This window comes from Spea bombifrons, chromosome 4 (assembly GCF_027358695.1).
Source record: "Spea bombifrons isolate aSpeBom1 chromosome 4, aSpeBom1.2.pri, whole genome shotgun sequence".
Taxonomy (NCBI): Eukaryota; Metazoa; Chordata; class Amphibia; order Anura; family Pelobatidae; genus Spea; species Spea bombifrons.
Window position 1 is genome coordinate 39,834,799 of NC_071090.1, and position 13,720 is coordinate 39,848,518.

Genomic DNA, 13,720 nt, shown 5'->3' on the forward strand with positions numbered 1-13,720 from the left:
TAATATAATATATTAAAGGCACAGATGGCTCCGGATGGGAACAGGCTTTTTCAGGGAAGGGCACGTGGTAATATATGGATGGGTTGGGGTTGGTGATATGGTGGATTATTGTATTGGACCTTATTGTTGGGTATTTTTTTTCTCTCTTTATTTTAATATTTACATTAGTACATATATATTAACTTCATAGATACTCAGAGCGCAATATATTTAATGATGCCTTTCCTTCTACTTCTGATAGTTTTGCCGCCGGTCTGCACACCTCCTTGTTCAAGTAATGCTGTGTGCAAAGAAAACAACATGTGTGAGTGCAAGCAGTTTTATCAAGGAGATGGACGAACATGTCAAGGTACATTTCCTTTTGCTCCTTTCTTTTGGAAATATCACTTGTAACATTTCAAAAGACCAAAGGGGATGATAAATGCAGAGTATACAATGCAATAAACTAACATATGAAATACAATATAGTATGCTGGCTAAGTTTGGAAAAACACACTTACCTGAGAAGTAGATATTGCAAATAAATCACATTTCTTCTTCTTTAGTTGTGAATCGTTGCCAACAGAAAAACGGTGGTTGTGACACAAATGCAAAATGTTTCCAAAGTGGAGTGAAAGTTTCCTGCAGCTGCCTAAAGGGATACAAAGGAGATGGGAAAACCTGTACAGCCATTGATCGATGCGCTGATGGACTGAACGGTGGTTGTGATGAGCACGCAACGTGTACAATGACCGGACCTGTACGTTTATTCACTTTGTTAAACGATCCATGGCGAGGCTGTTCATGTGCATCTTAACACATGAAAGCTCTACAATCCCAATGAATTCACAAATATACACCGAGGCACTCTTAGATATAAATAGTATCCATGGCATAGACAGGATGGAGGTGGAATATGAACAAACTCGGTGGGCTACAGTATTTGTATGAGTTGGTTGGGGGCAATAAAACTTTGCCTCCTTGATATACACAGTGCATAACACAACTGTAGGCAAGTCAACATTTTGTGGCCCATAATTACAAAATGTTTGACAAAACATATAGCCACTTCATCTCTCTGATTTCACACTTAATTACCATTCTGTGAGATTTATCTAAACATGGTTAACACCTCTCCTTAGTATCTCTGTGCCTAGTATATCTATATCCTCCTGAAAGCAAACAGGTACGTCTGTACCACACCAGAAAGTTAGCCTTCACTTCCCGTATCAGAGGCTCCGAATATGCTAGCTTATTTGAAGAATATCTGGTGTTGATGATCAAAAGGAGCAATAAATGGGCATACCTTTTATTCTCATGGGCTTATCTTTGAAACTTCTACTTCTTGGTGAATGTGTATAACTTTTTCCCTTTCTTTCCAGGACAAACGTCAGTGTAAATGTAAGGATCAATATATTGGTGATGGCGTGAACTGTGAACTAAAGAAACTACCAATTAATCGCTGCATGCAGGATAATGGGCAGTGCCATCCTGACGCGGACTGCAATGATTTACACTTTCAAGGTAAGTGATCAACTGCTAGATTCATAGTAATTCTAAACTAAATTCCCAGATCATAACCGTTGACCCTTTTATTTAGTTATTTACACTGAAAAGTGGTTTTTAGCAATTCATATTTCAAAGGGAAATGCCAAACTGAGGGTTGTCCCCGTTCCCAGCTCACACGATAATAGACAATGTTACTTTCTCTTGTGCTTTATGTAAGAGCTGCCATCTTTCTTCTGCATTGCGTTTTAAACTGTGTCTTTCTGAAAGATGATGCTGTTAGCTTTACAGAGGAACTACATGTTTAAATAGTACTACAGATCCAAACTACAGTCTGGGGTAAATGTCACAACCCCCTGTCTGGACCAATAGTACAATTCCAAAGCAATCTTCACTAGAGGAAAGAAAGGGACAATTTAATGAAATGCCCTGGCTATGTATTAGGTGGAGGCAGATAAGGTGCCAGAGCTGTAGACCATAAATAACTTGTATAACTTGTATATTAAATTGAAATGATACCAACACAACTCAGAAAGGGTTAATATCGTTAATATCCTTCTATGGTCTAATAAGATCTAAGCATGCAAACGTGTTTTTCTGCTGGTGTATCTGCTTGAAAATAAGTAACCTAATTCAGAATAGTTTATCATGACACTACAAAATGGATATTGCCGTATTTGTACAAAAAAGATAACTCTGGGTTTTTAATGTTGTTTAGTGCACCAATGATTTAAAGTAAGATATATTTCTAGAACTGCACTCTGTCCTAAGTAGTCCTAGTATTTTATTTGACTCTGTGACCGCTGGTCCACTAAATTGTACCAAAAAGACTCTTTGGGTCAGCTCAGAAAGCTTACAAAATTCTCAGGTTATGTATAATTATATTTAATTAATTATATAACAAATTTATTATATTATTTCTATAATACATGCATTAAGATGACCAAAGAGATATCGTAATTAACAAAGCATTCTTCATGCATGTCCCTTTCCTTAGAAGCTGAATACAGTCCAAAATGCTTATGTTTCTATCTGCTTAAGATGATTTCTTCGTCCACAGATACACATGTTGGTGTGTTTCATTTACGTTCTCCTAAAGGACAGTATAAAATGACGTTTGACGATGCTACAAAAGCATGTGCCAACGAGGATGCCACAATAGCTACGTACAATCAGCTGTCATATGCTCAGCAGGTAACAGATTAACAGAAAGCTTTTACTTATGGAAAACTGTATATGCTCAATACTAGCTTCATAAAGGTTAAAATATACCTTGTATCAGTAAAGTCTTCTTGTTGGACCCTGCTTACAAGAAAAATTCACTTCACAAACAATATATTTGTGTAAATGTGTTTAATTTTGTAATGGGCCTGAGTTAAAGATCTAAGTTGTTTTGAGAGTTTACACTCTAATTCTACTAAAGTCTCCATTTAATTTAACATTGTGGTGAAGTTCTAGTTTACATTTATTTACCCAGTTTAACAGTTTTTTGTTGTTTTAGTCCGGCTACAATTTGTGTTCAGCTGGCTGGCTGGCTGAGAAAAGAGTAGGTTACCCAACAACATTCCCCAACCCGAACTGCGGATCAGGTCATGTTGGGATTGTGGAATATGGGCCTCAGGACAAGCTTAACAACACATGGGATGTCTTTTGCTACCGAGTTAAAGGTAATATCCCAGGCGGTTCTACTAGAATATAATCTGACAGGTCCGATAATACCTGGGATCTTCACAAATATGCTAACCCAAGAGGTCTCCCCTTCCTGTTCCATATGAGGGGGGGCACTAGAGAGGAAGAACAAGGTACACTTGGGGCATAGCCGAGTCTAGTGGGCTGGGAAGAGGAGGTAGTGGTTAGTGAGTAGGCAGAATCAAACAGCTATCCCCCACCTGGGAATCATACCTGGGTACTCCTGGTGTCTCCAGGTCAGTTTCTTGTTTCTCCAGACAGGGAAGTGGCATTTGACCACACCGTCTACCCACGGAATCCCCTCCTACAACCACCAAAGGCTGTTTATATAGTAAAGGGGCTAGCTTTGCATGAGACAGGTCTAGCACCACTTCTACATAAAGGCAATCCTATCAGAAGAGGGAAAGCTCTGTGTAACAAGCTGTGATGCTTGGAGCATCTAGGGCAAATCTGAAAAGTTTCCTGGTATAGGTAGAACTCATTATTCACCAATTTGCTGGAAGTTATGTCAATTCAGAGGCTGTTCCATACTGAGTTGTCCTGGTATTTCCATTAAGTGCACGGACTCTTGTTCTGACAACAGAGCCGGCCTTAGGTGTTCTGGCGCCCTGTGCGGACTACTCCTCTGGCGCCCCCCATCCCAAAAAAAGAAAGGAATAAAAACTTGTAACAAAACCCCCGTCACTATAAACTACGCCAAACATTGATGTGGTGTAGGCCTACCACTTCATTGTCTGGCTTAGTAGTAGGGATGCACCGAAACGAATTCTGGACTGAAACCGAAAGTGCATTTACCTGGCCAAAACCGAATATGACGCCCCCCCACACCATAAAAAAATCTAACACTTTTATTTAAAGTAAGTAACACACCAAAATAGGACAAAACAATTAAATAACAATATTATATATATATATATATATATATATATATATATAATTAACAGCAATCACATTCCTATCATGCCCAGGCATACCCAGATTCCAGGATGTACTCGCAGACTTAGCATGATAGGAGTATGATTGCCCTATCTACCCCTTCTCACTCTCTTCTGCCCTATCTACCCCCTTTCCCCTGTCTCACTCCCTTCTCCCTATCTACCCCCTCCTAACTATCTACCCTTTCCCTCTTTGAAGTTCACTTACCTTTCAGGAGTCCTGCAGTGGGGGTGCAAGGCCTCTGCCTCCCAGCTCTGCCACTGTATGGAACAGTATAGAGTGATGGGAGTTATGATGTACTTTTAGAGCATAATTAGATCATGAAAAAGACATTGGAAATGGTACAGCATAACACCCATCACTCTCACACACTTACCAATCCACACATATACTAATCCACACGTATACCAATCCACACGCATACAATCCACACGCATACCAATCCACACATATACACCAATCCACACATATACCAATCCACACACATACCAATCCACACGTATACCAATCCACACGTATACCAATCCACACATATACCAATCCACAAACATATACCAATCCACACATATACCAATCCACACATATACACTAATCCACACATATATACCAATCCACACTTACCAATCCACACACATACCAATCCACACACATACCAATCCACACACATACCAATCCACACATATACCAATCCACACATACACTAATCCACACATATACCAATCCACACATATACACTAATCCACACATATATACCAATCCACATTTACCAATCCACACATATACACTAATCCACACATATATACCAATCCACATTTACCAATCCACACATATACACTAATCCACACATATATACCAATCCACACTTACCAATCCACACACATACCAATCCACACACATACCAATCCACACATATACCAATCCACACATACACTAATCCACACATATACCAATCCACACATACACTAATCCACACATACACCAATCCACTCTCACTCTCACTGAATGCTTTCTTACCTTTCCTCTTTTCTCCTTACAACTCCTTTTCCTTCTCTTCGCTCCTCTTCTTCGGTTCTTCTGTCTTCTTCCGGGTCAGAGGGCACGGACAGCGGTGGGCGCGGCTTCAGTGTTGTGCGCCTGGATCTGACAACAAACCCCGGCGCACAGCAGCTGTTGCCGCGCGGATCACAAGGGAGCGGTATCGGAGGTCTTTAACAGACCTCCGGCTCCCTTGAGTGATTTTAAGCCGGGTTCAAGGGAGATCCTTGAACCGGCTTAAAATCACTCAAGGGAGCCGGAGGTCTGTTAAAGACCTCCGATACCGCTCCCTTGCGAGCCTGCTCCTCCAGCGGCGGACATTACTGTCCGTCTCTGGAGGGGTGCCGGGTGCCCCCCTGATGAGCGGCACCCGGTGCGGACCGCCCCCCCCGCTAGATACGCTGCTGACGGCAGCGGTACGCTACGGTGGTGTCGGACCCCGCGGCGGCGCCCCCTGGAGTGTGGCGCCCTGTGCGGTCGCACAGGTCGCACACCCCAAAGGCCGGCCCTGTATGACAATACATAGTAATGGGTTAATATAGTATAGTTACAGAGCACCTACAGTTATACAGGGACTCAGCATTTCACCTAAACTCCAGCACTCACGATAGACTTAATGGTATATCGTCTGCAGACAGATAGTGTCAAGACCTGTAGAGTTTTCTTTAGGGAATATCCATTTTAACTGTTATTACCAATGCTGTTAACAAATCATGCACAAGAATCAATTAGTGATAGAATGTTAGGAAACCACGTATATTTCTGAAAGATACGTGACATATTTTCACATTTGCTGCATTCTATTAGTAATTATATGATATATCATCACTCAACAGATGTGAGGTGTACCTGCAAACCTGGGTATGTGGGAGATGGCTATACCTGCAATGGAAACATGCTTCAAGTCTTGATGTCTTTTCCAAATTTTTCAAATTTTGTTTCGGTAAGAAAGGCAATACAACAAATTTAAAGAACAATTTGAATAAAATGCTTTGTATTAGGAATTTAAGCTTCTTGAGCTGGTAATCTTATTTATATTCATACACACCACAGTCGGTATTCCTTTATTCTTTATTGCTTCACTTTTTATTTTGTTTAATAAATGACTGTTGATATAAATTAGTTTTTCCACTGATCCCCTATATCATAATTACTGAACTTTCACTCTATGTAACCTTTTGTATCTTTTCTCTTTCCAAATGAATAGCATTGGGATTTTCATCCCCTTTCCTCTCGTGTTGCTAATTTTTATAGTGAATCTATTATTATGAATTTGTTTTGGCTAAAAAGCAAATAGGGTTGTTTTTATTTTTTATTTTCTTTGCTAACAAAGCCCCTGCAGTATGTCACTGGGTCCAGTTCCAAACCCAACCACAAGGGGGCAATGTACCAGGAGTGCATGATTCCTGATTAGGTTGAATAAATTAACCCATAAGATCAGTAGGCAGTGAAGGACATAAACTTGTTTTTGAGATTGAGATGCTGCTTGGTTCTCATAGGACATAATGTATCTCATAGAACCAAGTACACTGAAGCAAATCCAACGTATTTCTAAGGTTCAGGTGCCCTACCTAAATCCTCCCTCACCGGGAAGCGGAACCTTTTTAGGGGACCCAGTTCCGTTATGGCATTTCCAGTGATTCAGAAAGTCCAAATGATGAAAAATCAGTTGTGCTCTGTACTAATAATGGTCAAACGATAAAAAAAACACATACACTCTGCATAAAACAGTGCGTGAAAAACTATATACAAAGTGTTTCATAAAAAGCCCAGATCCAGATTTTCATCCCCTGTGCCTCTAGGCACAACTAGAGGTGCACCCTACATTATAAAACAATTGTTAAAAAAAGCTTTTGGTGGGGCGCATGTTGGTGGAACTAGGTGAAGCATGGACAGAAATGAGTGGTGCGTATTCCAGAATGTTTTTAAAAGTAAGGATAAGTGAGAACGGAGTTACTGAGGAACCCCCTCCCTTTTGCTTTCATTGTGCCTATAACAATCATGCATGTCTATCTTGTAAAATGCCAGAACTGGGTCCAACGTACGTCTTGACGTTATGGGCCACACTCCGCAGATAACGTATCATGGCCAGGGATATGTAACTGAATTACAGCATTAGAAATCATCATGATTTTAGAGATTATTCGAAAGCACAGAACTGTTTAAAGTGCCTTCATGAAATTGATGATATTCCATACATCACCCCATCGTTAATATGCTAATGACATCAATATCCTTTTATTTCCTTACAGGAAATTTTAGTGTACTCCAACACGTCACAAAAAGGCAAGGAGTTTGTAAACTACCTCACTAATTTATCAGTACAAGCTACACTTTTTGCTCCAGGCAACGATGGGCTGGATGAGAACAAGGTTAGTGCTTAACCTACATATGCACAAGAATCCTCTGGCTGCAAGTGCAGTGGCATTTATGTTGGGCAAAAAGTGAGATTTTTCCGTAAAATAAGAGCTGCGGATGCAGGCCTGTTGTAGCGCCGCTCGTTGTAAGTTTTAACGCTAAACTACATAGAGCCAGAGAAGAAGGCATATTATTGTTGTTGGGTCCTACAGTGTTTTGCACCTTCAGCAAAGCTGGAACTTCTAAATCTAGTCATTGTGCAGCACTGTGGTGGTGAAGTGAAGCACACATTTAATAAGAAACTATATTAAAGATTGCAAGCTATCAAATATTCATGGGCTAGATTGGCTCAAGAATGCCCCAAATTGCCAGCTCTAAACATGCACAATTTTTAGCAAACCACTCCAAGTATGGATCATTATCGCAAAATGCAGTCAATGTTCCCTCTAAGCTGTTGTCCGTTTTGCAACCAACGCACAAAGAAAATTTATATACACATATACAAGTTTAGCAGGACTGGAGACCGGGAAATTTCCTGGTAGGCCGCCTTGCCTGGGGCCGTTTTATGTTTTTTTTGTAAACGTACATAAACTGTACTTTGTATCAAGACATTCACATTAAGCATCTGGATAGTTTTGTAAATGAATGAGTTATTTTTCAATTTCCAAATAAAGTGTGGATGGAGGGGTGTTATTCTTATTACTTTATTTCGTCACATAAAAATAACAAACACTCATTGATGTTTTATTTAATGGAACAACAAACTGAACAAAGTAGTTCAAACTTCAAGTATAGAATAAAATACATAACATGCATGAATTGCATTTCTATTTGTATTGTATTAAAACATGGCAAGTTTTATTAGCCACGACAGAGAGATTATGCCAAAATTATCTTCAAACACTTTCAGGTTTACATTTGCACAAGCTTTCACATACTTTCGTAATAGGAACATAAGATTTCGGCGCCCACCACCTACTAAAAATGAAAAGTAACATTGGATGCGGTTCACGTGCTGTACTTCTCTAAGCCAAGTTGAACTTCTCACCTCTCCACAGACTAAACTTTGTTCAAAGTCCAAGCTGATCAATTTTCCGGCAAAGGTCACCTGTCAAATCCAGATGTTCTAGCCATTTCGATTTAGTAAATCATTTTTACTATTTTTGTATGTAGGCACTTTAAAGATTAGCTGTCATTTTCCCCAGATCCTACATTTTGCAATTCTACACATTAAACCCATATAACTGCATTTACGGATAAAACTATATATATATATATATATATATATATATATATATATATATATAGCTATATATATATAGATATATAGCTATATATATATATAGTTATATAGCTATATATATATATAGCTATATATATATATATATATATGTACAAGGGTGAAGCCGTATTAGTCCAGTAGACACGATGTCAAAAAATAGAGTATTGCAGAGTATGCGGTGATACCTTTTTTATTGGACTAACATAATATTAAAAAGACAAGCTTTCGAGAGTTATCCTCCCTTCATCAGGTCTGAAGCAATACTAATCAACATGATAGAGGTTACAACTTAAAACAAGTGATGGTATAAGAGAAGAGGGGAGAAGAAAAGAATGAACCTGCACCGAAGCTCCATCAAAAACCACGAGAAAGACAAATATTGCACCCCGGTAGGACATCATTTCACACAGAACAATCACTCCATCCAAAACCTAAAAATTAAAGTACTCAAAGGAAATTTCAGAGACTCTCAGGAAAGAAAAACATTTGAGATGAAAATGATTACACATTTTAACACCATAAAAGAGGGACTTAATGTGGATTCTGGTTTCCTTACACACTACCAGAACTTCATATGAACTTCATCTAGTCATCCAATGTCTAATTGCTGTCATTATCTTTGATGTTTTACTGTGGTTATTGGTTTCCCTAAGTTTATTTGTTCTGTCCCTGGGTTATCTCTCTACCTCTCTGCATTTCTCACCTCCAGACCTATTATTTACGACACCCCACTCAACCCCCCCCTCTTATACCATCACTTGTTTTAAGTTGTAACCTCTATCATGTTGATTAGTATTGCTTCAGACCTGATGAAGGGAGGATAACTCTCAAAAGCTTGTCTTTTTAATATTATGTTAGTCCAATAAAAAAGGTATCACCGCATACTCTGCAATACTCTATTTTTTGACATCGTATATATATATATATATATATATATATATATATGTGTGTGTGTGTGTGTGTGTGTGTGTAATTTAATAATTAATTAAACCAAATACACCACTGCCAAACAGCTACATACTATGTTTTGGCAGTATAAAATGTAATTAAAACTATTTTATTTTCTTGTAGACTCTTTCAGGTCGTGACATAGAATATCACCTGGCCAATGTCAGCACATTCTTTTATAATGACCTTGACAATGGAACCGCTCTCCAAACCAGGTTAGGCCACAAACTGATGATTTCCATGGACAATGACTTAGATGGTATGAGAGCCCAAGCAACAAAGGTAAGAAAAGCAGATTTTTAGCACATATTCAACTTACTATAAGTGGTGCAAAACTGGACAGGCCACTAGGAGGCACTGTCATGTCTAAGGCATGTTTCATTACCTCTCCTACTGATAAACTCTTGGGTGTGTTTTTCTTAGAATAAGAACAGATACGTAGATGGAAAGATGATACTGCAATGGGACTTTTTTGCTTCAAATGGAATAATTCACATGATTTCTGAACCTCTTAAAGCACCCCCTCCACCCCAAGTAAGTATAAGAATGAAAAATGTTAGCTGGAAGAAGCGCTCCCTTGTGCAAAAAAGATCTTGGGCAGGGGAAGGCTTGAAAACTTTAATGAGTCATATACTTTATGTATTTATAAATACAGTATACATTTGTAGCTATTTATACTATTTAAACGTACATTTTGCTAAAAAAAAAGAAGTCAAAGGTCAGCTATTTTGGTAAGAGGAGCTGTGGTCCTAGCTTACACTGTCCTTTTACAGTCAGGGCAGTTAATACTGTCCTTCAGCACTGTCTGTGAAGGTCATTACCATAAGTACTTGGGAAACTTTGACTAGATCTGTGCAATCAGGGATATCTTACAAATTACAAACTCAATTAACCCGTGTTTCGTTCAATCTTGTCATCATGTAACTCTGCCTTTATAAGATACAATTAATGTTCTCAGTCTTCTAATCCGCTATACATTCATATACAAAATTGGGTTGCAAGAAGCAGTTAGTTTTATTATTAGTCAAAAAATATAATTTTCAAAAATATTTGTTGTCTTTTCAAGTAATTTAACCCTTTGGTTTGTGTAGGCTCTACATGCAGGCCACGGGGCAGGGATATTCTTTGCAATTGTTCTGCTTTTTGGGGTCGTAGCACTCGTAGTCTACGCATACAAGAAGTTCAACAAACGAGACTTCCAATTCCAGCAGTTTAATGAGGTAAGTAAAGTCTAAGACATGGACCGGAAAACATTCATTCTTTAAACGCTTGTAGTATGAATCGAGAACCCCTACTAGAATGGGGTCCAGCACTTGCTGAGATGACCTTATAACAGGATATTGATAAGGTAGTCAGGCTAGCTTTATCTAATGTCCATATTCTGAGCCTCCTGAGTTTAATGAATAAACTAATGTTTTATAACATAATTGTAGGTTAGTTCTGCCACCTTCCGATTCCATGAAGTATTATAGTGTCTCCAAAAAATTATACTGATGCAAGTAGCACAAGTTAGTTTTGATAAGAGAATGCAGTCATGCAAAAAGTTGTAAATGTGGCAGTTTAAAGAACAATTAAAAAAAAACTAGCTTAGATCCTGTGGTTAAATTAAGTGGATAGAGGCTGCGTGTCAGAACAGTTCCTGGGAATGACTAGCATCACTTCCTTGATCAGATACAATGCACCACAATATAAAAGTTGTAACATGCTTAATAATTACAATTTAATTTAACGTTTGCTATTAATCTTACTTTATGCAGTATGACGATAAACAAATGGTGTCAGAGCTTGACATCCCACCAGCCTCAAACATCGCTAATCCTATGTATGACAGCTGTCGGGACCCTGCCTCTACTTCTGAGCCCACCAGTGAGCCAGCCTTCGATCCCTTTTCTGTAAGTTGCCTTTTGGAATTATTTCATTTTACAGCAATATTTTCTTCTGGGTGATAACATTGATTGATCCAATTTGGAAACTATATTTCTTTTTAGTCATGACTTACTATTATATTGCCAACACAGATCTTTCTAATTTTCTAAAGGAGTGAGTAGAGCAGATTCACCGCCTTTAATCACAAGAAACACCATTGCTAAAGTATAATTTACATACTAACCACCTATTTTGTTGGACCTGAATTGTGATTGTGTTTTGTATATTTTTTAGGACTCTGATGAACAACAACTTGTCACCATTGGTGGCCTTAAAAAATAACAGTGAACTAAACCAACTTCTTGGTGGAACAGAAGATACTGGATTGTGCTTACAAAGTGGTGGAGGCTCAGCAGCATTTTACATTCATCTGATATGGATGATCTAGAATGTATATTACAGCGCAGCTTCACTGAATTGTTCCTTCTCGTAAAGTGTCACCACCTTATTCAGGACAGAATGGAGCCATGCTCTGGTTCATTTATCCATCTTACAATGTGACAACCTCCTTTACTGTGAACGAAAATGTAAATAATTGCTTGTATATGAATTGTGCTTTTACTCGGCGTGAAAGCTTTCACATTGGCCGTATTGATAAAGAGCAGTTCCAGCGCAACATACTAAAAGTGGACCAAGGAAAAATTAGCATTCCATGGGTTTCCACGATAATTGCTCTTTGAATATGGCATATTTTTCTTTATCATTTGTAATTTCTTATTTTCTTTCTCATCTGGAGTTGTACAAAAAAGAGAAGCAAAAAAGAGATTTGGTTTAACTTGTCTATCGTTGCACTTTATTTTCAAGTCACTGTACTAAATGCAAACCTTTTTTAAAAACCTGGGCAACTTAGAAGTGACCCACTGTGAAAACCTTTGTCTTTATTTCCTGTGAAGATTACATTTTTTTTTACATTAAACAAACTGTTGTAATCAAATGTGATCTTTTAATTTGATTACCAGGGAATGTGCAATAGAATTGTTTCAGCTCCCTGATCATCACTATGCATTGTGAAAGGCCAACTTGCCCATCTTGCGGAAACTCACTAGTTCATAAGCGATGAAAACCTTTAGACTCCTGGGTTAGTGGATACACCCATCATTGATTTATTTAATATAAAGTAAGATTTAATAGTGTGACTGATTTCAACACACAGCACACCATAATTATTTCACTGCCATGAAAAGTCGCTTACCTGTGGAAGAGTTAAAGTGTGACGCACTCAACATTGGAACCTTTTTGAAAGCAGACTTTCCCAAGAGAAGTAACCACAATAGTTCAGGATTTCTGTTTTCCCTCACATAGGCGGCTTATTAATTGGTTGTAGAGTGCAGTTGCAGTACATGCCCTCATTGCAACTAACAACATTTAAACTGGTAGCCACATGCATGGATTCAAAAACAAGATGTCGCGTTAACCTGTAACTCGACTGGCTGTTCAACTTCTTTTCTCTATTGATATTAAAAAGAACTGTTCCTCACCCAGATGTTCAGGACAATATCTTCTGAGTCTCACTAACTTTATAAGAAACGTATGTGATAAGACATACTTCAGTAGCTCACTAGGGCTGCATAATTAAGCAAACTGCATTAGATATTTCACCTTAAATGTACTATACCATGGTGATGTTTTCCTGCATGAGGTGCCAAGTATGTTTTCCTGCATGAGGTGCCCTGCATATGATGTGGGATGATTTCATAGCATAAACTCAGAGATTTAACTAGGCAATATACAGATGAAATGTTAATTATGAAGGACCCATCCCTTGAAAGCTCTGCTGGAACTCTGTATCTCATCACAATATATATTATTATTGTTTGAAAAACATCAGGATTGGCCTGCATAACGCTAAATAGAATGGAATATTAAAATGTTCTAATTCCCAGTTCAGTGCACACTATAGTACAGTTGTTGAGATACAAAGAAGAGTCCATCCATCGCCTATATTACCATGTAATACTTCTAGTAACAAAGATAGTGTAATAACAAAAAAATCTCTAACATTCCAGCAAGTTTGCTCAAGTACACAAACACAAAAAAATGAATTTAAGTACCTTTTTATTT

General features: G+C 38.3%; 1 protein-coding gene across 1 annotated transcript in view; it reads left to right on the forward strand.

Moving 5' to 3' along the window:
* STAB2 (stabilin 2) overlaps positions 1-13,136 on the forward strand; it is a 52,880-nt gene extending 39,744 nt beyond the window's left edge. The window contains exons 58-69 of the mRNA XM_053463660.1: positions 242-349; positions 546-739; positions 1,362-1,503; positions 2,546-2,679; positions 2,987-3,152; positions 5,982-6,088; positions 7,398-7,517; positions 9,857-10,015; positions 10,157-10,267; positions 10,825-10,953; positions 11,491-11,625; positions 11,894-13,136. Coding sequence (XP_053319635.1) covers positions 242-349; positions 546-739; positions 1,362-1,503; positions 2,546-2,679; positions 2,987-3,152; positions 5,982-6,088; positions 7,398-7,517; positions 9,857-10,015; positions 10,157-10,267; positions 10,825-10,953; positions 11,491-11,625; positions 11,894-11,941 — 1,553 coding nt within the window. The 3' untranslated portion in view covers positions 11,942-13,136. The remainder of the gene's footprint in view (positions 1-241; positions 350-545; positions 740-1,361; positions 1,504-2,545; positions 2,680-2,986; positions 3,153-5,981; positions 6,089-7,397; positions 7,518-9,856; positions 10,016-10,156; positions 10,268-10,824; positions 10,954-11,490; positions 11,626-11,893) is intronic.
* The last annotated feature ends 584 nt before the right edge of the window (positions 13,137-13,720 follow it).